The sequence below is a fragment of the Octodon degus genome, unplaced genomic scaffold (genome assembly GCF_000260255.1).
Source record: "Octodon degus isolate 3935 unplaced genomic scaffold, OctDeg1.0 scaffold00091, whole genome shotgun sequence".
NCBI classification, from domain to species: Eukaryota; Metazoa; Chordata; class Mammalia; order Rodentia; family Octodontidae; genus Octodon; species Octodon degus.
Window position 1 is genome coordinate 11,043,542 of NW_004524667.1, and position 24,537 is coordinate 11,068,078.

Sequence of the window (24,537 nt, forward strand, 5' to 3'; positions counted from 1 at the left end):
TGAGCTTTCAGACAGCTGATTCTAAATTTTAAAAAATAAGATGCCATTCTAGGCTCCTGGAGTATTCTTTTCAGTAAGAAAATTATCTAAACTTTTCTAATTTTTGTTTCCTGCTCAGGCTCATTTTTTCTTTTTCTCTCCCCATCACTGAAGACTGAACCCAGGGCTTTGTGCATTAACCAGCATCTACCACTGTGCTACCTTCCCAAGCCCAGGCTTGTTCTTAAAGGCATAATGAAAAATGCAAGACTCATCCACCTCACTAGCATAGGAATAAGTTATGCAGTTACTACCTGTATCAAGAACGTGTGAAGGAGATACGTCCAGGTGGGAAATACCTGCAGCCTCTTCATTACAGCCATGGGAGCCTCAGATCGTTGATCACTTCCCATCCTTTATCATACCTGCTCTGACATTAGGTTTTTCTTAAAAAGCAATGCTCTTCCCCGTCCCATTTTAATGACAGAGAGTGAAGTCTCTGGGAGATTCTTCTTACTTAAGACAAAAACCAAAGCAAGAAACAGGTCAATTCTAGTCTAGCCAAAACAAAACAAAAACAAACCACAACCACAAAACAAACTCCAAACAAAAAACCAGAAACCAAATCTTAGAGATTCTACTTTACTATCTTTTGTGATTCCCTGTAATTAAGATCAACTAACATATGTGTACAGATGACACCTATTCCAAGATTAAATGAGCAAAAGATTTATCGGTTATTATTTGTAGGAATGAAAGGATAAAGAGAAAGGGAAATTATACAACATTTCTTAGGCAGGCAAGAAAGGAACCAACATTAAATGGAAATGGAGGGGGCCAGGGAGATGGCTCAGTAGAGTAAGCGTTTGCCTGGCAAGCGCAAGGGCCTGAGTTCAATTCCCCAGTTCTGCAAAAAAAAAAAAAAAAGGAAATGGATGCAAGTGGTAAAAGAAAAACAGGAGGCCAGGCCAAATCTCTGTATTTTTAGGGAAATGAAAGGTGAATGAATGAGACAGTCCTCAGTGTCTAAACTAGCCAGGGGATTGTGCTCCATGCCTCCTGAGTAACAGGCCATCCCCAGCTTCAAGAGTAGAGACAGCCAGAGAACTCTGCCCTCTGACAAGGACATGAGAACCTGCCTCAGGTCATGACTAGGCAGTAAAGAGAGAGACTCCTCTTGGCCAGTGACTTGGAAGCTAAGCTGTGTGACCCCCTGGAAAGACATAAACACATGGAATTGCAGTTGCACTAAGTAAAACAACCAAGTATTGACGACAACGACGATAATAATTATGGTTAATATTTACTGAGTGATTATCCTATGCCAGATTTAACTTGCACTATCCAGAAATCTATATGTAAGATCTCCTGCAATCCACCTTGGGTTTTCAGTCAGTGGGGCATGGGAGCTGGTTCCAGTTGAAGACAAGAAATGTGCCTGTGTGCCCCACTCTCATGACCCTAGTCAAGCTGTAGATTTCTCTCCACCTATCAATATTGTATTTGGTTTCTTCATTATCTGAATGACTACAAGGTGGATATTCTGTTCCAGAAATGATTTTTACAAGTTTTCTTAAATTCACACATTCATTTCAACTCTTCAAGTGATTTTACTGTAAGATGAGAACTTTACTAGCATAACCCTGTCAGATGCTCAAGTCCTATGTATGGATGGCTGGCTCTGACATTCAGCAGGTGGACCTGCCAAGCCCTCTGTAGGGGGCACTTCATGCCCTTGGCATGACATATGAAGCCTTCTGCCTGCCAGGCTACCCCAAGGCCACACTTGCATCCCATCCTGGTCCCTGCTGTGTTCCTGCCATCTGGAGGCTCTGACTGTCCCCTCTCCACCTCCTGCCACAGGCATGTCCTCAGGCATCTCTGCATTTGTAATAGGTGGCACTGAAAACCAAGCTATGCTTCAATTTACAACATGTTGTTACAACAGTAGCATATATCCTCGGATCAGATGAGCATAATGGAAGTACCAAAGTCTCCCTAGATTCGCTCTATAGATGTAAACACACTATTTAGGATTCACAGACTTCAAATGTGTCTACTGGAATGTAGGCAAAGTCAAGTTTCTTCTTGTTTGTCTTAAGCATCTTATAGCGGTTAAGAGCAGGAGTTGCAGAATCATGCTGCCTAGATGTGAGTTCTCGTCACTCACAACCCTGGAACACAGGGTCATTTATTCAGCCCCACCATGCCTCAGTCTCCATCTGGCCATGTGACCAACAAACCCAACTTCCTGGTTGGCATGAGGGTCACAGATGGAAACAAAGAAAGCCCAGCCCAGATCATACAGACACAGCTGAGCACAGAATCAGTATTCAAGAGCATCTACTGAATATTTCAAGTACTTAAATAACTTAAAAATAAAGTGAATTTTTAGGTACATAGTACACTCAGACACTTCAAAAAGTATATTCAAAAAAATACTAGGAGGAAGTCAGGCCTGGTTGTGCATACCTGCAATTCCAGCCCAGGGAGAGGTGGAGACAGGAGGGCTGCAAATCTGAGCCCAGCCTAGATAACTCAGCTTGTTTCTACCTTTTCTAAATAAAAGAAAGCAGTCCATGTAACACTTGTGTATCTTTGCAAAATTTAACTGGTAACAGTGACCAAGACAAGTGGAAGACAATGCAGCACGACACATTAATATGGTCCTTACCTCTGTGAGGAGAACAGTGCACATAAACACCTGGGAAGTAAAGCGATGGTGATAGAATGCTAGAATTGAACTCAGGACCTTGCACTTGCCAGGTGGATGCTGTGCCAATGAGCAATATCCCTGACACTCTGTCCTGCCTTTTGCAAGATGTGCAATGCATTTAGGATTATTTAAGTTCTGGAGATGACAAATTTGTATTGTCACCATGTTTGTTGTGGGGATATAATGAAGTGTTGTGTGCTGAAGAATTCTGCAAATTGTGATGACACACAGTTGCACATGTACACACACACACACACACACACACACACACACACACCCTTACTCTGCATTATTACCAGTCAGAAGCACCTATAGCCCACAAAACCATTCTTTCTATATTGACAACTCTGGTATTGGATGTGGAGAACACACGGTCCCTGTTTGTGACTCAGGAACTGCCAGTCAGAGGATGCTCCTTGCCTACGGTCAGAGTCTACTCTTCTTCAAGCAACAAAGACCTGGTACAAGGAGTGCTCTTTGGATTAGGCTGACTTCATTCAATGCCTTATTGCAGATTTAGTCTGACTCGCTCTCTTTTTTAGATGTATTTAGTACAGGTTCTACAGGGTACAGGGTCTATAGGGTTTCACTACACAGATCAGACTCCTGTTTTCAGCCTCCCAAGTGCTGGGATTACAGGAGCGCCCCACCATACCCAGTCTCAGTCCCCACCTCAGGGCACCCCACAGGTTGGGCCGGCACAGCAGGGATCGAACCTTGGCCGCCATGCTCTGCCTAAGCAGGCGCTTTAGTCCACTGAGCTATTTGGCCAGCCTGTTAGTCTCTTTGTTGCTTACAAAATTTCTGTCAACAACAATTTTTATCTGACAGTAGCCATCAGGCTTGAAAATAAACCAGAGGTGCACTGGAAGGAGAGCTGAAAGGGGTACCAAAGGCTCTCATTCCCTCAAAAGTAACCCAATGAATTTGGCTGTGTGGTAACAGGGTCAGGGCCCACCTCCAGGTGCCCAGTGCTGGCTGAGGCAGGGAGCTTTGTCAGGAGAGTGCAACTCCTGAGGCAGAGGTTGTGTCTGGTGTCCATAGGATTTAGACTCAGGTGCTTTCTATTGTTCATGCTTTCCTACTGGGGACCTGAGGCCTCTTACCTACTTGTGATGTATTAGTTTTCTCATCAGAAGAATTAAGATTTAAGAAATTTTTTAAAAAATCTAGTTTTTTAAAGAATTTTCACATATTCTCTCCTCCCAATAAAAAGCAGATAAAACTGTATGCTCTAGCTTAAAGGATCCTCCGCCTTCTCAACTTTCCCATCTGCTATAGTTTTTTTTAATAGTGGAGAACTCCAAGAACACTTTGAAAACTACCAGAAAACTAAAGAATTCTAAAATTCTTTCCAACTTGAATATTCAAAACTATGATGGCTATACTTTGATTTCTGGGAAAGTTAATTTACTATGTATTAAAAAAATTGACCTCTTTTTTATTTTAAAAAGGAGCATCAGTCTTCCTCTTAAATTAGATGAGTTATTTTGCTCTAATAAGTTAGAGGTATTAGACTTAGGCAGGGAGAGGTAAATATAACTTCTGACAAAAATTATTCTATCATGTGAATGATAAAGAGTACTAAATAATGGGTTTGTACACATCAGATAATTAATGGTCAGGAAAAAATAAAGCTATATGTATTTTTAAACTATAGGTCAAAAAGTCCAGCAGTCAATGTTTATATTCATATATGGGCACAACACTTGAAGATCCATAGCTGTTTATTTTTGTAAGTGGGTATTTAATGGAGGCCAAAGTCTTTATCTTGTAACCTGCCAATTCAATTTAAAATTTTTAATCATTATGACGCATTTCATAAAATGTGGAAACTGAGAAAGTCCTCAGAGATGATTTAGTTCCAATTCATTTATACAGACCGGGAAGCTGAGGCCTAGAGCAGTTAAGATTAGCAGCTCCCCTCTGTTCTGACAGGCATGTTACAAGCGTTGGCAAGCACACAGACTGCTTCGTTCTAGTCTCCGCAGGGACAATAGGGTAGGAGGCATCATAATGCAGCCACCTGGGATGCAAAGACTGCTAATGGGCTTGGAAAAAGTTTTCACTGTGGATGGAGAAAACTTGGGAGGACCTGCCATCCTCCTGGGCTACAAGCTCATGGAACAGGGACGCCAGATGAAATCTCAAAAGTGGGCTACTCTTCAGGAAAGCAGACAGGTGTTCCTCCTTTTTATTTTTTATAATACTAGTAACTTTCTTATTTGTGATGAAACCTATGTATATGGAAAAGGAAGGAAGGATTGGCTCAGGGGAAGGCTGATGATGGGAAAGCCAGAAGAAGACACATGCCTGAAGGTTCTCCATGTCTCAGGGTACTTAGCCAGGAAGTCTTCTAGGATTACATATAGCACGGAAAAACTACCAAACCAAGAGAGAAATGTGAAAATTACATTTAATAGTTATATGATACTTCCTTGTGATCTTGCTCTATAAAATTTTCTCAGGTAAGTAGGCTTGTTGATAACCCAAGTGGGCTCCTCATGTTTCTCAGCAGCTATTCCCATTTCCCATTCTTATTCCCCAGTACATTTTCCTACTCTTCAAAAGAAAAGGAAATTATATAATACTATGACATGCATATAGACATATGTCTTCTTTAATAATTATAAAATGTATAATGCTGTTCCACAATCACTGAGCATTGGTAGTTCAAAAACTCTGCTAAAAATTTCATGAACAAAATGATGTGTTGGGTACTCACAGTAACCTTACAAAGTTACCATCCTATTTCATATAGAAGGAAACACACTCTAGGAAGTGGTAAGATATATAAACTACACATCAGCATATGGCAGAACCAGGACTGAACTCACGCATGTTACAACATGCACAACACAATCCAGGTTCTTTCTTCTATATTATTTTACCTATCAGCTAGGAAAAAATAAAATGTAATGGCAAAAATTTGCCAACTTGGGGTACCTACTTGTTATTGTACTGGTTTTTGTATTTCAGTCTTAACATCCTAAACTTGTATATTTAATTCTCATAAGTGGACTTTCATACGTTGATATTTCAGACAAAAATGATCTATATCAATTTTGCAAGCTACAGATACAATTAATCACCAGCTGGAAACTAACTAGCACTGCTAAACCAATTCTGCCTACCATGATCCTCCCGGGATCAGAATGTCACCAGTGGTCACTTGGGCATGTAAGGCTTGCCTTAATATAGTAGGAACAAAACCCTTACTGATCCCTCAGTGCACCAATTTGGTTAAGAGAGCTGAAAATACTAAGTGGGCAGATGTGTTTGCCCAATTATTTCAGTCAAACAGACCCAGCCTTAGTATCCAATGCATTAAAATAACCCTATACTTCTTTAGAAGGAAGTGTCAATTGATGATGTTCTCACTGAAGTTTGATAAGAACACTGTTTTTGAGAGTGCAAAAATGCTGAAAGTTCCGATTGCTGGGAATCCAGGTACCAAGGCCTGGGATCACAGCAATGTATTCAGATCAATTCTTCTTTGCCCAGTATGGTTAGTGGGAGCTACCCCAACCCTGACCCAACTCATTCCATACTCATCCCCTCATAGCCATGCTTGTGTAATCTTAGGTCATGGTCTAAATCTTCTTGGATTTCCCCCTCCCACACCCTGCCCTTTTCTTGTAACCACTGGTACCACCCACTGCCAGCCTCCTGCTTCCCAGGAGAGCTGAATAGCAGCCACCTTTGACACTGTAACAAATGGGAGGAGAGAGAGATACTACATGGAGAGAGAAGCTGGCTCTCAGGGACATACTTGTGAGGCTATCTAATCCAACTCGGAGGTTAGGACACTTCCCCGAAGTTTCATAGTTACCCTTTAGTGAAGGCATTACCTCAGGCCAAACCTCAATCCTTTCAATCTCCCTCTCAGAAGGGTTAAGTATCCTGATGTCATTGTGAAGGCAATAAGGGTCTTGGAAAGTTAAAATAACTTGCCCAAGGTGGAGTCAAGACTATACCTCACTTCAAAGCATGTGTCCTTCCCACATTCCAAAACCTTAAATCAACAGCAAGGGAATCAGATCAGTCTCCCCTACAGGTCTATTAGCCTAGAATCTTCCATGTTTTCCCTGTCAGAGATCCAACATATTATTAGGAAAGACATGTAAATATTTTATTCTAAAACAAAACACCCAGGGGTGATCTGTCAAACCACAAAATATATTCCATATTCTACCAGAAAGCTTAAATCTTCACTGCTATTAGGACAGATGTTAAGAATATGTATGCTATGGGAAACAGTGTACTGGAGGAAAATATTTTAAATTAAGAAATTTAGAAAGCATATATTTGAATTTAAAGAGGTACCACAGTATTTTATTAGAGACATTAATTAACAGCATCTTTGTTTTTAAAAGACAGTCAAAGTGGTTATTACTGTACTATTTGTGGTGGAGAGGTATTGGGGGCAACCTTAGTGGAGAGGTATTGGGGCAACATTACAAGTGAAGGGGTAACAAAAAGTGCATGCAGCCTATGGAATAATATGATGTGACAGCCAGGATCAATGAATTAGATATACACACGGCACATAGGTGAATCTTAAAACACATAGTAGGAAAAGTAAATATACGTGATGCACATAAAACTAGAAAATAGAAAATGTTATTAAAACATTTAAAGATATATAAATAAAAGCAAATGAGCTGCGTAGCACGGTGCCATTTATGCAAATTGAAAATACAGAGAACACCACTACATTTTTTCAAATTATATGCCATCAGCAACACGTGATAAACATAAACTCCTGAACTCTTACAGAGAGGAAGGGAATGGGCCCAGGAAGAAGAGGAAACAAGGGAAGTGTTTCACATGGGTGGTTGCATGCAGAAGGCCAGAAGTGATGGTGGCGACCAGTTCAACCTTCTACTTGGAAGGGTTAAGAAGAGGGAAAGGAAGGTGCAGAGAAAGAGAAGCATGAAAGATCGATAGACAAATCTGCAAAAGATGAAGGCAAGTTATGAACCCTGCTCTGAGCTTTGGCTCCACACACTCATTTTTATCTTAGTTCTATTTTTACCTTATAGAGGCATCATACAATCACCAGTTTGAGAAGCTTCTTTAACAGTGTGTTCTGATGAGAAGCCCAGGTTGTAGTCTGAAAACTAACATGCACTGAAAATAGTACTTCTTGGCAAATGAGCTGAACCATGGATTCAGCCCTGTAAAAAGTACTCTATTTTCTTTTAACAAATATATGAACCAGCAGAATACAAATAATACAGACATGAAGAAATTGAAAAGAGTGTCGAGCTAATAGCTGGAAGGGATTTATAATGTGACTCCTCATCTCCCCCCCCCCCACTCTTGTACCCACTGAATTCAATGTTGGCAATGATTGCAAATTTCCTTCCTTGGACCCCAGTCCCCAGAGTTCTGTCCCTTAACCTCAGACCAGCTGGGGAGGCACTGCAGTGGTGGGGAAAAAGCCTTCAGGAGCCAGGGCTGGTGAATGAACTCCTAAACCAACTCTCCACTGACACATCACTAAAAATAAGTATGCTTACATGCATAACACATTTTTGGAACAGTAAACCGAACTCTCCTTTATCCTCTCTAGAGATTTACGTGTCACTCTTATTCAACTTTATATATAAAAAAATGCAGGTGCAACCACTCTGAGCTCCACGGGCAGTAACTTTTGAAGTGATAAATGCATATCTGCCAAGGAGAGACGAAATTGCAGAGCAAGTGGACAGGCACCACGCATCAGCTGCAGGCCCAGATTCTGGTCAAACGCTGATAAGGCTCACTGGGGCATTGCCTTATTTAGTCAGACTCCTCTGCCCAAACACCGGTGCATGGTGACAACTGCGCATGCTATTGCAAGCCTTTCTCCTCCCAGTCATCTGCTGACACACCAATTAAGAGAAGTGTCTCGATTATTGAAACCACCAGTTGCCCTTCCTGCTAGCAAGTTTCTTACAAAGAAAAATGCCATTTCAAGTCAATTGCAGTTTCCTTGGCAAAGGAATTCTCATGAGGAGTAACAAATTATGGTCTAGTGCCTAAGTGCCCCTCAACACTAAACAAATCATATTGCTGTTTATTAGTATTATCCTGTAGGCTCTGGTAAACTGCATTTTTTAATGCAGGTTACTATTTCTAACTAAATTCTGTTTTAGTATACCTTTTATCAGGAACTAGTGACTTTTGGGGCTGGGGAGATGGCTCAGTAGAATAAGCGCTTCCCTGGCAAGTGCAAGGGTCTCAGTTCAATCCCTGGTTCCATAAAAAAAAAAAAAAGAAACTAGTGACTTTCAATCCGATTATACTATTAACAGCACCAATACACGAGTTTCTCTCACAAATACACACACACACACACACACACACATAAATCACTATATGTATTTATCTTACTTTCTACACATTGAGCATGTGAGACAATTTTAATCGTGTATAGAACAGGGACATTCTTTATGTGCTGACAGTGATTAAGTTCCACATAGACTGTTAACCAACAACAAAAAACTAGGATGCACGAAGTGTGTTCCTAGCTATAATCCTCCATCTGTGACTGCAAAATCTGAAAAGCTTTTTAAAAACCAAAATTTCTTTTTTATACATTTAATGTTGAAGCTTGACAGTAACACCTGAATACAACATGCAAGTGGCTATTTTTTTTTTTTTAATCCCACTCAGCATGAATGTTCAGTTTCCCTGGAGAATTAATGCTTTGATTACTTGGCACTACTCAGACCTTTTGGGGAGGTTATGTAGTTTATAATGTATGTATCATATTGTTTTCCTATAATCCAGTAAGTTCTGAATTTTAAATTGCAACTGGACCCAATGGTTTTGGCTAGTGGCTATGCACTTGTGGAATGCGACCACCTGCAGTAAAGGGGATAAAGTATGTATCTGTATGCACAGATTTATGAAAACACTAACATATACTGTTTTCAAGGAAGACAGCCCATACCACCATGTAACTATCAAAATTTTGTGCATGGAAATAAAGGTTTTACTGAATAGTTTACTGCAGGGCAAGCGAGGACGCATGCACCTGTGAAGTGCAGGGAGGAGATAACCTGCCATCTCATCTCTGGGCGATGTCAGCTGATGAGTCCAAAGCGAGCTATCAACTCCAAGACCTCCGGACTCACACAACAAGCCAACAACAGTAATGGGAAAGGGCATTTTCTTCAGAAGTGTGACAACTGTTCAAAGAAGCCCTATTTTCATTTCTGTACAAGATTAAAAGGCATTAACTTGCCTGCAGTCATGGCAATTAAACATGAATCATCTTAAAAATACCTAAACATTTTAAAAAATCCCCACTTGTAAACATATGGCAAGAGCATGAGCTATTTAGAATAACTCCCATTACCAAACTGCAGTAAGAAGTGCTGCACTCCTATAGTCGGTGGGCGTCTTTGATCAGTCCTTCCTGCTCACCATACATTCAGTTCCTCTCATGTTAAGCATACTCAAGATTTTTCAAGGCAGCCCCCCGACTTCCCTTAAAATACTCTACAGGGTCTATTTTTTAAATGTCCCTAACCTACCTAGTGGTTATGTCAGCTCCTTCTATAACTCTGTCACAAAATTTGCTTCTAGATACATGTGTAGTGTCTTGTCATAGCTTCATTACCATAGAAGTTCAGGGAAGCAGGGATTTAAAAAAAAATCTGCCTTTAAAATTTTTACTTGGCACAGTTTTTCTTACATTGATGGCCAATTATATTGTGTGTACATTTGGTCTTCCTAATGAGCCTTCCAGGGCCTGCCCCAATTGTAAGTGATAAATATTTGCTAAACTGAGTTAAGCTTATAAAACACAATCATTTCCTACCAAGGTTTATAATGAAAAAACAATCAAGCCGGGGTTCTAAAGACTCAAATGCTACCTGTAATGACATACACGAGAAAGCCCTGAGTGACAGGGAGCGGCTCAGAGTTTATGATTCCCAAGCACTCCTCTGTGCACTTAGGGTTGAGAAAATACAGCTAGATTCTGGAGCTCTCGCCTCTGCAACATGGCCTAGTAAGAATTTCTGGGGCTTAAAGAAAGCTGTATTCTCTTCCTGTAATGATAACCAAAAATATTATGTACTCACTGTTCAGGAGTCCCAGTGAACATAAACTGAGTCAAAAGTCTTTAAACACGATGGACTTTTAAATTCAGAAACAACACGTCCTTATTTTAAAATCTTTGAAAAAACTTCAAAATGACTTTTGAAAAGGTTACTAAATTATTTTAGCATACATATGCAAGTTAGCAATTAATTTAATTGGAATGGTACGCATATGCAACCTAATAATCAGTTAACAGTTTTTGCACTGCTGTACAGACAACCAATTATTCAGTCAGTCTATTTTTGTGTGTGAGGTAGTGAAAATTAAAGGCATTGGGGGTAAGGGTTACTGAGCTACAGCCCCAGCACTCCCCCCTAACCCCTTTTTAATTTAATTTGAAACAGGATTTTGCTAAGTTTCCCATGCTGGGCTTGAACTTGAGGTCTTCTAAGGCAACAACCTTTGTTTTTAAGATTTCCATGATTTTAGACACAAATTACATTTTCTCTTAGAAATTATTCTTACTAAAGAAGTACATTTTTCAATGATGCCTATGTTTATGCAAACTAAAGACAAACATCTCTGTAGCTTTTAATACAAATGTGTACTTATTTTTGCTGATAATCACAGATGATTTTTTTAAGCCAGAAAAACCTTGGCAAATCTTAAAGTTGCTGTTCTTACTTCGTAGATGAGAAAACTAAGAATAGGGAAGAACCATAGTCTATGGATGTGCTCGTTTGGTGAGCTGTACAATGATTAAAAATAGCTGGATGAACTTATAAAACAAATACAGTATTGCCTAATAAGTCTACAGAGGAGGGAAGATGAAGGAAATGGAGGAGGCAGCTCCAGGAGGGGCTCTGGCAGGGTCAGGTTTCATTCTCCCATCCTCCCGTGGGTTGCTAAGCCTCTAGCTCCCCTCTCCAGCAGAATTTCAGCTGTACAAGCACTTATGCCCTGCAGTCGGCTGTTTACTTACTTGCCTCGCTTGGTCTACTTAAAAAACCTGTCTCTTGAATGACAGGCACACGGAGGCTCTCAACATCCACTGTATGGGCCCGGTCCATACATGACTTCAGGGTAAAACTGGGCATGGTGGAGTGGGACATCCACGTGGGGAAGGAGAGACTGGTGGTCTGGAAGAGGAGGGGAAGTGCGAAAGCTAAGGGAAACTGGGGAGGCAAAGGGATGTGGTGGCCAAGAAAAAGCAAGACAGTCAGCAGAGGAATAAACACCTAAGAGCATGCTTTACTTATAAGGTGATACACAAAGAAAATTAAGCTGCTGGGACAATCACTCCAGAACATGTGCATCCTCCTTAGTAAATCTTGAATAAACTGACAGCACGAACCCGCACACTTGCACGATTTGAATGATAATCCCAGCTAGGACATATTTTAATGTGCAGACCTCACATGGTTTAAAATGCCTCTCAAACCATGTACTTCTTTTGTGCATGGAAATAAAGGTTTTACTGAATAGTTTACTGCAGGGCAAGCAAGGATGCAAGCACCTGTGAAGTGCAGGGAGGAGGTGACCTGCCTTCTGGTCTCTGGGTGACATCAGCTGACGAGTCCAAAGCGAGCTGTCAACTCCAAGACCTCCGGACTCACACAACAAGCCAACAACAGTAATGGGAAAGGGCATTTTCTTCAGAAGTGCGAGGATTGTTCAGAGAGGCCCTATTTTCATTTCTGTACAAGATTAAAAGGCATTAACGTGCCTGCAGTCATGGCAATGACTGCGTCCATCACAGACACACTACTGGCTGCAGTATGGTCCTCTTCTGAGGGGAATGATAATGTGAATCCACCTAGCAAGCATGGCACAACGACCTAACAAATTAGAAACAGTAATCAAAACTGATTTAAAGAGATGACACAGAAATTTAATTTTAAAATTCATCCTAACTACACACCTTCCATGGTGCACCAGGAATTGGGAATGCTCCAAGGTGGCTCCACAGCCCTCAGTGTGCTGCTCGTGGCCCTTACACCCACTCTGTGCTTCTTCCTTGTGCTCTCCACTCGAACAAACTCTCTTCCACCTCTCCTCTTGGTGGCCGAAGCCTTCTCATGGCTCTAACCCCCTGCCCAGATGGTACCTTTTTTCCTTTTTTCCTTTTTTCCTTTTTTCCTTCCTTCCTTCCTTCCTTCCTTCCTTCCTTTCTTTCTTTCTTTCTTTCTTTCTTTCTTTCTTTCTTTCTTTCTTTCTTTCTTCATTTTAGGGAAGGGTCTACAGGGCATTCAGGGTCTCACTATCAGATAGGACTTGTAGTGATCCACCTGTTTACAGCCTCTTAAGAGCTGGGATTACAGGCATGCGTCATCAAGCCCAGTCTCAACGGCCATCTCAGCGCACCCTGGGGGCAGGGCTGGCACAGCAGGCCTGGAGATTGAACCCCTGATCCCTGTGCCTGCTTGCAGGCACTTTAATCTGCTGAGCTATTTGGCTGGCCCTGGGTGGCACCTTTTCTGATGCTCTCACATGGATAGATCCCTTTCTTCTCTTAAATTTTACCCATCACCTAAAAGATTCTGAAAAATGCAATGAATTTTATCATGCCACTTACTATACATGCACCTTATTTCACAGTCATGGTAACTTCAGAGCATCTTTGGCTTGTTCTGAGACCCCTTGAACAGCCAGCAATGTTCACTCACAGAAGGTTTCAGTGTGCTGTAATGAACAGAAGTGGCCTTGGTCCTCCACGACCTGCCACCCTACACAGGGTGATGGGCTCTGTGCATATTAACTTCTAGGTCCCCACTTCCCAGTTAGTTCTTCTCATGTCATTTTGAGGTTAAAAACTTACCCAGGTGCACTGGGAGGAAGAATCTGGCTTTAGTCATTACCCTATGGGGTAAGTGGATATACTTGGGAAAGGATAACACTGAAGATGTTTTAATAATCGTAAGGCAGACAGGTTTTTTTTTATTTTATTTTTTGCAATACTGGGGGGATCAAACTCTGGACCTTGTATTTGCCAGGTAGGTGCTTATGCTGCTGAGCTATCTCCTCAGCCCACTGCTTTTTAAAGCTCAAACACCTGCATGTGGTAGCACATGCCTGTAATCCCAGCACTGGGAAGGCTGAGGCAGGAGGATTGCTGTGAATTTGAGGCCAGCCTGGGCTACACAGCAAGACCCTGTCTAAAGACAAAAAACAAACAAAAATAAAACACTCCAACCTAGAAATAGTATAAGGAGAATTTCCCTATACTTTAAAATCTGGCTAATTCTTTTGAACAGGTTGATTGCAACAATACAGGAAAGGCTACAGAAATGCAGATCTATAAGTGGGCAACAATATTGAGAAGAAAACGCCAATCAAATACTGTTGAGGAAGGCAAATCTAAGACAAAGACACGAATGCACAGCTCAAAGCTGTTTAAATATCCACGGCAGGTGGCACACAGAGGTGAACCAGGCTGGCTTGAGTTTCAAAAAGGAAACCTTCACTATAAAAATCGATAAAGCCATAGTCTGCACACGCCCTGAAGCAACCTTTGGGAACTTCAAATAGAGGTGTGGTCACACAAATTGCAGGCTGGGATTGTTTTAAAAATTTGTACACAATGAAAATCACACGGTATCACAGTTTGAGTGGGACTCTCTACAGCTACACTTCTGAGAACATACATGTGCTAGTATATAGCTTCATAGCTCCCTCCTGGGCACACATACTAGCTTAGATCCACACAAGCCTTGGTAACACCTTAGGGGCATCTTGCTGTCCTTGTATCTACCTAGTGCAGCCCCAGAACAATTTCACCACAAATCCCCTACTGTGCCCGTAGTAGGAACAAGAACTCCAAAGTGCCCAGAACCACTCCAGACACCTAAAACAGTGACACCTCCAGCAGCCTTCTAATCATGCAAGCATCTATTCACGATCACCTCCACTTTACATTTCTGTCACACCCTGAGAAAGCAAAGGCCTTGAGAGGGAAATCAGATGCTTGAAGCCACCTACCTAAAAAGTAACAAAGGTAGAACCTGAACCCTCTCTCTCTCTCTCTCTCTCTCTCTCTCTCTCTCTCTCTCTCTCTCTCTCTCAGTGGTCATGGTGCCTTCACTATCACCCCATGGGGAAGACAGATTTCAAAACAATTTCCTACATCTTCCTGGGCAAAAGTCTGGCGTTCTGGTTTTTTTTTTTTTCTGGCTGTTCTGCTAAAAGTGAGTTGTTTCTCTTTTCCCTCTGAATGTCTTGGCAATACGGCTCACGTAGTCACTTCTTTCTTCATTTTGGCAACCACGAGTTTCAGTTGGCTTTTTCTCTCTCCTCCCAGGACCAGACTGACCACAACAAGAAAGGGCTGACTATGGAACAGCGCCAGGCACGTGCTACTTCCTGTGAAATATTTCTGCCAGATATAAAATCATTTGGACTTCATTGGCAGAAAATCCTGGGGGCCTACAGACACCCACCTTTCTTTCACTCAAAGCAGTCCCTGGAGAAGTGGAGCCACCCTTGTGCTATACATACCAGGGCTCCCCTCTACCTCACAGACTCAGATCTGGCTACCAAAATACAATGCAAGGCTCACTCTGGTTTGTCCTGGGGTAGCATTGGGGGTGACAAGCCTGAAAAGCTGAAGGAGTGCACTGGAAGGTGGGAGTTGGCAAAGTCTCTGGAACCCACAGCAACTACACAGAAGTGGCACAAGTGGCTGGAAGGGGAATCCTGTGTCTGAGTTCCCAAGCCCAGGGCCTGGAGACTTCTCTGTAACCTGACTTCTCCTCAGTGAAGATAAAGCTCCCCAGCTCCTGCTCTTGGGCTGCTGAATGATTAAACAGATCACACAAACCTACCTCAGTCCCCTCTCCAGCCTCAGTTCTAACAGAGGGAGATATCCAAAGCCTGTGCAGGTGGACGGGAGCGGAGTGAGGGCGAAGCTGGCCACGGCAAATGGAGCAGGGCCAACAGCAGGCCTGGGTGCACCTGCCCTGATTCACACTCTACAGAGCCAGAGCAAGCACTGGAAAAACTCTACACCAAACTTTCTCCCCCAGGGACTTCTTAAACAAATTTGTCTCATGTGCTGCTTGACCTCCATGTAGTTCTTAACCTTAAGCGCCATTCCTAGTTGTTTGCATATCCATCTCTGTCACTTGGTCACATACTTCCTGGAGGATAGGAGCTGTAGCTCTCTCTTTTTGGTTTCTCCTAAGACCGCTACTGTGCTGGATTTACAGAAAGCAGGCATTTAGAAATGTTGGCTGAAATGGTTACAAACCTTAACACACTTATTTCTATTTTCCACTTCAAGTTAATTAACTTTTTTGACCCTTGCAGCGGTCTGCTGAGCAGCTATCACTGTCCGTGTCCCACTTCACAGATGGAGCGTGAGAAGCGCAAAGGTCAAGCCATGTGCCAGTTGTGCAGACCGTCTGGCCGTACGGTGCACGTCCTTCCCCAGCATTTATGTGTACTGCTTCTCTGTGGCCTGGAAGAACAGGAGTAGGATTGACGATAGCATCACCATTTCCATGGGGAGGACACAAATGTCTCAATTTTCCACATTTTCACCCACATGGGCCCCTCTTCTTGTAAATTCTTTCTACTTCTGAAAACTCCTTGTCCCTTCCAGACTCTGTTTAACATGTTTTCATGAAAGTGTCTCTTGGTTCCTCCAGGAGGTTAAGGAGTCTCTTTTGGGCTACGGTATATTGTATGTTGTCTTTTACTATTTCACAGCTTTCACCATGTATTACCTGCTGGTTTTCTCCTCAATCTCTTGCTCTAGAATGTGAGTTCCTGAGGGCAAGAGCTGCCTCTTCTCTTCACAACATTCAACTTGAAAGTACTTAATAATGGTTGGCAACAACAGTTTATTAATCCTATACTAAGTGCTCCTTATTGTGTTAGGGAGATTCACATACACTTGATTTTGTTCAGTTTTCCCAGCCTTCTGCAAGACAGGTACCAGCCATCCTATATTGGGGGTAAGAAATTAAGTCTTAGGGGCCAGGGAGATGGCTCAGTAAAATAAGCACTTGCCTGGCAAGTGCAAGTACCTGAGTTCAATCCCTGGTTCCACCAAAAAAAAAAAAAAAAAATTAAGTCTTAAAAGGTCTCAGATAACACAGAAATAAAATTTCCGGCCTCAGCTCAGTCTAGTAAGATTCCAGTCTTCCTAGCATCCCTGTCCCCAAACATGGGGCAGGCCCACTGCCCTGGGGCAGAGCACAGTACGTACTCTGTGGTTTGCAGTGGAGTGTCTCTAATCTGAGATCTGTGAAGGGAGTAGGTACAGTCCCAGGTCATGGGTCAATAGGTCCACTAAAACCACAATTCTTCCATCTCATCTCATTCCCCTTGGGTGTCATGTGCACTTCAGGTAGGCCCAAGGAAATCAGTATCACTCACCATAAAGGCCCTTCAGTAATGAATAATCACACTAAACTGAGTCATTTTAAGGCAATTTAAATATAAATATGTATCATGCAGTACTGAACTGCTACACTGTCAAAAACCGATTACATCTTAGTCTTGTACTGAATATTCTAAATCTCTAAGGAAGGACATTAGCTCTAAGAAGCTAAATGAATCAAAGCCAAGTATTTATAAAGGGCCTTCAAGGTCTTGACATCTGTGCAAGATTCCATGCAAAGTATGAAACACTAAATTTTTATCAGCTACACAGTATGCAGTTATAAGCATAAAGTAGGCCACTGAAGTCTAAAAATGATCTATTCATGATAATCTCTTTCCTACTCTTATAGAAGTAAACATTTTATTCTGGGTGCAACCTTCAGAGTTAGTTCTTTCTAAAAATAATTCTAACTTGCTTTAGATTGTGTGTAACTTAAAAAATCTTTTAGTAACTGACTCTAGCTCATTACTTTAGTATTCTAATTTATAAAAAATATTTATATTTGAGCAGAATTTTATGTTAATCACAAAGATATAGCGGAGTAAAGGAAATTCTCAATATGTCTTGAGAAGATTTGGAAAAATATTGCTTAATTCCTAAAGTTCTTTATTATTTGTCTGGTATGTGGCCTAAAAATATAACACTTTTCCTAAACATTTCATTTTTCCTACAATGAAAGGCCTTTTCTTTCCCACCTTTCTAGGCTTATTAAAAAGTAACGAGCAGGGCTGGCCAAATAGCTCAGTGGACTAAAGTGCCTGCTTAGACAGGCGCAGAGACTGGGGTTCGATCCCTGGCATGCCATGCCAGCTCCACCCCTGGGGTGTGCTGAGACGGTGACTGAGACTGGGTGTGGTGGCGTGCGCCTGCAATTGCAGTGTCTGGGAAACTGAAAACAGGAGGATCACTATGAGTTTGATCTGGTTGTGAACCCTGTACTAAATACATTAAAAAAAATTAGCAAATAAAAGCTATATATACTTTTGACATACAATGTGTTTTCCTGAATATATAAACTGTGGAATGATCAAATCAAGCTAGTTAATGCAGCTGAGAAATCCCTTAACTAACCTCCATGGATTGAACACAAACTTTCTATCTCTAGGTAATTCAAAGTCCTCATATAGGCCAAAAGTATAAAGTATGACTCAAAGCAATCCATGAGTTTTTAAGAGCAACTCAAATTTGAAGAGACTTCTGGTATGGTATAAACAATTATATTTTCAATCCTTTAGTAAAAAAATATTTGTTTTTCTTTTCTTAGATGGCTTAAGAACCTTAAAAGTATGGCTGGATGGGCTAGGGATACTGAGGATATGGTTCAGTGGTAGAGCTCTTGCCCATGCAAAGGCCCTGGGTTCAATCCCCAGCACTGAAAAGAAAGAAAGAAGTTTGGTGGACCCAAGTATATTAGTATACAACTAGTATCTTCTGAATAGAAAAGTTAGTGTGCACAACAGGAACCCCTGTACCTTATCAAGCACCCTCATCTACCTATTTCCTGAGGGGGGGAACAGATCAAATTTAGTGGGTTTGGAATCCCCCAAGGCAGGGACCTTCCACTAACAAGGAGCTTCATGAAGGCTTAAACTTGCTCTTGACAGCTCTTGCAGGTTATTACCAGCCACAGATGCAGCTCAAACAGAGCAAACCCATAAGGAGTTCGAGTAGGGACCAAGGAAAGAAAAAATATAGATGGTACTGCAGAACATAAGCAAAGAGATCCCAGCCCCCGCCCCCATGGCCCGAGTTCCGCTCCTAAACTGAACTTAAGTGCTCTTGGCAGAATCCCCACTCACTGCTCATCATACCAGCACCATGGAGTTACAGCGCCTCTCTGCACAGCCCTGCAAGTGTTTGGTGTGTGAATTAGTCTCTGCAAAGTTTTCACTCTTGCACTGGCAAGATGAATGTCTTCATGTAGGCCATGCGCTCATCGTTTTGTTCCATTCTGCACACAAAGACCTAATAAAACATGTCTTCTGTAAGGCAAAGAAAAGTCACAGTGCTTTGTTCATTTATGTAGATAGTCAAAGGAAATGTGCAGCATGAAGAGTTAGAGCTCTGACTATTTCTATATAGCAGACTAGAAAGCATGACAGCTACTCTGTTCATTACACCTTAAATAAAACAGATTTGCTAGTTTGATTAACTTAGATGGAATTATGCAATGGAGTTATACTTGAAGCATATCAAACTTTTTTTTTTTTTTCCTGGTACCAGGGATCAAACTCAGGACCTTGCACTTGCTAGGCAAGCACTTATTGAGCTATCTCTCCAGCCCCCATCAAACATTTTTGGGCTTCTTACTTTAATTTGCTGCTTATCTTTGCTGCTTCCTTAGTGTTTCCTCTTCCTCAGCCCCTTCTACTCACTTTCCTCACAATTGTTTATTATAAACATCAATATGAATATTTCTTTTCATTTTCTTAGGGAGCCCTTAAGTGCTGAAGGTTTCACAGTACCATTCTTATAGGAATCTCATGGCATCTCTGTCTTGTTCCACCCTAAATGTCCAAGCATTGCAAGATTCATTATTTTTCTCCCTCAAATGTCCCATCATTATTTATAATATTGCATGTACTCTTGGCTAACATGTACTCTAGAGATGTTTGCACATCCTCATAGCTCTTTTGTATACACTCAGGTATATGAAATGAAAATTTCTTTACAAATTTCAAGAGTTATGGTGGCTGGCATGGTGGCATGGCATGTGGTAATGGAATCGAACCCAGGTCCTTGTGCATGAGAGGCAAACAGTTAGACTCTGAACTGTGCACACCTGTAAGGCTGGGGAAGCTGAGAAGGGAGGATCACTGAGTCTGAGCTGCATAGCAAGACCCTGTACCAAGTAAATAAATAAAAGATTAAAAAAATAATTAAATTTCAAGAGTTAAGGTCTCTACCTGGGTTGATTTATTCCTGTCCTTGATGTCTTCTCCCTATCCCCAACTGCTGCTGCTTATGATCCACCCTGCACATGGCAGATAAAACCATTTTTCTCTTATGTTGTTTTGCTCATGTTACTAACTTCATTGGAACTCTGAAATGGTTTCCATGTGTTGCATGAACACCTGATTAGTGTTTTTAAGATCCTGTAGTAGTCAGACACCCCACATATAACTGTCCTCTTCTCTTGCCATGACTCAGCTGTGCTCTCCACCACGCAAAGAAAAACGCTGGGAGTCTTGGATCATACACACCAACTGGGTGTGCGTGAAGTCCAGAAGGGCTCTGAGTACATTTTTATAAACACATTTGTTAAGACTTTTCAAACGATGAGAAGCTCCCAAGTCTAAATCTGACAGTAAAGCTATATCTAGTGTCCTTAGCCTCCTACTTCCTTTTCATAGAATTTTTTGCTATATATCACCGAATTAATTTTCAAACATTTTGGGAATGGCATCACTACTGCACTTTATGCATTTATGAAATTTCAGGAGCGTGATTTTCCCAATGGTAGGGAGAAACCAAGAGGGAGATGTCTGCATGGGAGAGAACCATGTTTTCTCATTCTACTGGTCATAAGAGTCGTTCAGGACATCAAGGTAGAACATCAAGAAATTAATCTATGACATCCAAACCCAGATCCGCTCAAGCACACCACAGGACAGTATCACCCACAGAGAAGGAGCAGAGCGGGCTCTTCACTGCCTTTCAATCTGTTTCCTTCTCCTCAGGCCATGAGTCATCAGATATGCTATTCCTCCCCCACCTGGCAACACCTCCAATCCCCTCTCTGGAAAATTATCCCTTAGATTCCCTTCAAAGTGGGGCTCAACGGTTAGATTCTTTGTGAAGTCACTTCAGACCAACTATATCTGGCAGAAATGCACCATTTACACCAGCCCCTCTATTCATGGCATCTAATCTCTCTTTTTTGTTATTACTCATCATTTCTTAAGACACACACACACACACACACACACACACACACACACACTCACAGACGGGGGAAGAGTATGATTTTTTAAAAATTTCCTTTGTTGGCTTATGCCTTCTATTTCTCTTAAAATTGCTGCAAGATCTTATAAATGGATGTGGGAGAGGCTCTGTAACTAACAAATATAGCAGCTACAATCTAAAGAAAACTTTTAAATAAAATTTAGTAACTGTACCTTAACATCACAAAATTAACACATTATGGGAGATTTGGGAGTAAGAAAAAAAAGAGACAGAGAAAACTCTGGAATATGCTTGTCTTACCCTCCAGTCTTCTTTCCCTGTTATCTACCCTGCCCTTCAACCTCCTTTCCTTTCTGTATTTACAAAAGCTTTATTTCTATCTTTTTTCCTTTTCCTCACTCCCTTGTTTTCATTTGTGGAATTAAACATTAGTGACTGCTTAGTCTACAATCAAATTTCAGTAATTCCAACAATAGGCTGTAATCCAGTGAAGTTAGAAGAGTAACTTTTAAAAACACTTTTATTGTCAAGTCCATACTGTAATATGAAAAGCCAAAAAACATTGCTAGGATATGTGAATAAGTAATGAGGAATCATGTGAACTGCTTATGAGTAAGCCCATTCACATATTCATTCACTCATTCAATCAACTCCTGGAAGACCAGTGATTTGACATTATGTAAATTGTCTAGAAGTCTTATGGAATGACGCAGAGCACAAGGTTCACTGAATTGCTTTGCACTATTACTTTTAACCCCTTTCCTATTTATATACACCATCTCTACCACTCTGATCTTCCCTTTACTCCTTCAGGTCTTGGGCAGTATGAAGTGTTAGGTCTTTAACAGTACTTCTGAGATGAGCAAGAATGATCAATATTCAAGTCATGCTCCCAGATACTTCAAAAACAGTTTTTAATTTTCAAGTCCCTGACTATGATCTTGCTCTTAACGGTGCACAGTAGGACCTTTTTCTTTTCTACCTACCACCTTCTGATTGCAGACAAATCTTAAGCTGGAAAAATAAAATGTCACACTTAGTAAGTCCTTTCTATTAGAAGCACTGTGTCATCATTAAAGACTCAGGTTTAGGTTTTCTGCAACAATCTGACCAGTTGCTTATGTCACACCCCCAACACTTGTTTCATGTTTGAAATAAATCACCCATGCTCTAAGAATGAATTAAACTATGTTGCTAACTAAATGGGGCCATTAGAATGTTGGATGCACAACATCTTAGACTTGCTTCTGTTCTTCACCCACAACTTCCGGTTTACCAAGTCCTTCTAATTTTATCCCTTTACTGCCACTGCCCTTGACTGCAGTCTTTGAAAATCTCTACAGACCAGTCTTGGCCCCACTTGACTCCCTCTCCCACTAAGCAGTCAGACCATTCATCTCAAAGGCAGATGGTTCCCTGCTCAAATCCTTTTAAAGACTTCCCAAAGTCAACAATATAAAATGCAGCTTACAAACCTCCCAGAGCTTCTTCCTTATCATATGCCAACCTCCACTTATCAAATTTTAGTGCACCTAAGACAGCTTAGGAAACTTTGCAAGTCCAAATTTCTGAGTCTCAATTCCAGGAAATGTTAATTTGGTCCTGGGTAGAACAGCAGATATTCATGAGCACTCCTTGTGATTTTTCTGGGAGGATTCTGTTCACCCTGGGAGAAATTGTCACAGTACTCAACGTCTTGCAGGAACTTAGGCTACGGTTAAGCTCCACTGTAACTCTGCTTGGGATCTGCCTTCTGTCTATGACTTTCTTGCCACCATTTGTTTACTGCCCAGTCTTCCCTCACTCTTCAAAGCTCAGGCTCAGCTCTTTTAGGGTTCATGTGCACTAGTGCCCCTCCCTCTTCTGCATTTTCAAGTTTTTGTTTTAAAGAATTAACCATACCATCTGACAGTATCTGTTTATGTTTAGCTTGTTAGATCTGTGGTTGTTGAAATGTCTGTTCTATGCTACAAAGTCTATGATGAAATAATATTGATAGAGACAAGTTGACCCTTATGAATCTAAAGAAAAGCACATGAGGTCAAGGAAAAAATTCTTAGCTCAACTGTCAAACCCAGGACAGGTGAAGAGTTGGTTCTGATGTTATTCTGCCTCGGACTCAGCCTAATCTGTCACATAGTTGGTGATCTTTCTATACCTTGATTTCCTACCAACTCACAAAGTTGCCATATGGTCAAAAGGTATCGCCCAAGTTATTGCCCTTAGTCTGGAAGGGGAAAGGCCTGTGAACTGGTGGAAAATGCAAATGCACTTGAGGGAAATGTTTAGCACTGTCTATACTGCTTCTTTACTTGAAAACAATGCCAAAAAATTAAGTTACTGAAAAACAGCTAACTTTGTTGGCCTGGTACCCACATACTGATAAGACCCCACTACCAGCCAATATTGTACCTAAGGATTCTATCTATAAACACTTTATTTTTCTAAATGCTTATATAAATCATTAGTCATTTTCCCTTTTGAATTATAAAATTCTTGTACATTTTATGTAGTTGTTGAAAGCAGTTCTATTACTAGAAATAAGATACTTAAAGTTATATTTTTGTTAGGCTTCTTCATTCAGCATTCTATGGACCTTGAACATCATCACAAACAACTAAGAAAGGTTATGCAAAGGAAGATGATTTGGAGTGAGGACACAGCAGACAGAGATACCCAGATTTCCAGGGAAGGAGCCCTGGGAAAGAGTTGTCTCCTGGGGGTAGGGTCGCACCATCCTGCAGCCTTATTGCATCTGCCAGCTACACAAAAGTAATCTGTACCAGGCTGGGTATTTGCTTTTAGCAATAAGTTTTGTTTCTCATTCATCTCTGTATTCACAGGGCCTGGTGCCATGTTTGGACAGAGCTGGCACTAAATAAATGTTTGCTGGATGATGTTTCTTTAGCATAACTTATGAAAGTGATATTTTGTCCGAGGATGTTGCCAAGAAAATAGTCCAACAGATCTTGGTGCATTGTCTAGGGCTCCTAAGTACAAGTCTTAGAAAGCATACTTTCAAAAATTCAGGAATAGAAACTTTGATACCTGAATTGCATTGTCATAAGGCAATAGATTCCCAGTCTATTACTGATAGAGTTGCTTGACTGTCTTCAGAAGAGCTATGCCTAGTATCACATAAAAAGCATTCCATTGTCTCTGCATGCCTCATAAGTATCTTTGCTCCTTTGGTTTGGGACCTAAGCTTCCTAAGTATAGTACAAACATCTCTGAGTTCAGAGTCATCTTTCCCATTATCTTTTGGACTAAGATCCTGAAATTCAAGAGGTCAAAAATCCCAAATTCACCTTTCCCCTACACCTCAGATGCCCTGGTTAAAGTGTGCCACCACCCATCCAGCTGGCCAAGGAGTCACCCTGACTTTTGCTGTACCTGTTTAACCTGGTGAGTCCTAGCCATCAGTAGCCACTCTCTCATCCTTGGGTTAATGTCCCAGCTCATCTCTCAACACTCCCTACACAGCAATCTTTTTTCCAACCACATTAAACAG

At 41.3% G+C, this 24,537-nt stretch overlaps 1 protein-coding gene across 6 annotated transcripts in view; it reads right to left on the bottom strand.

The window, feature by feature from the left end:
• The window catches only part of Jph1 (junctophilin 1), a 77,824-nt gene that overhangs the window by 37,660 nt on the left and 15,627 nt on the right, over window positions 1–24,537 (bottom strand). Inside the window, exon 3 of one of the 6 annotated variants that reach the window (XM_023722368.1) lies at window positions 11,787–11,874. The exons of the other annotated variants lie outside the window; for them this stretch is intronic. Within the exon in view, the coding sequence (XP_023578136.1) occupies window positions 11,814–11,874 (61 nt within the window). The 3' untranslated portion in view covers window positions 11,787–11,813. Of the gene's footprint in view, window positions 1–11,786; window positions 11,875–24,537 lie in introns of those variants that run through there. 6 annotated transcript variants of the gene reach the window in all.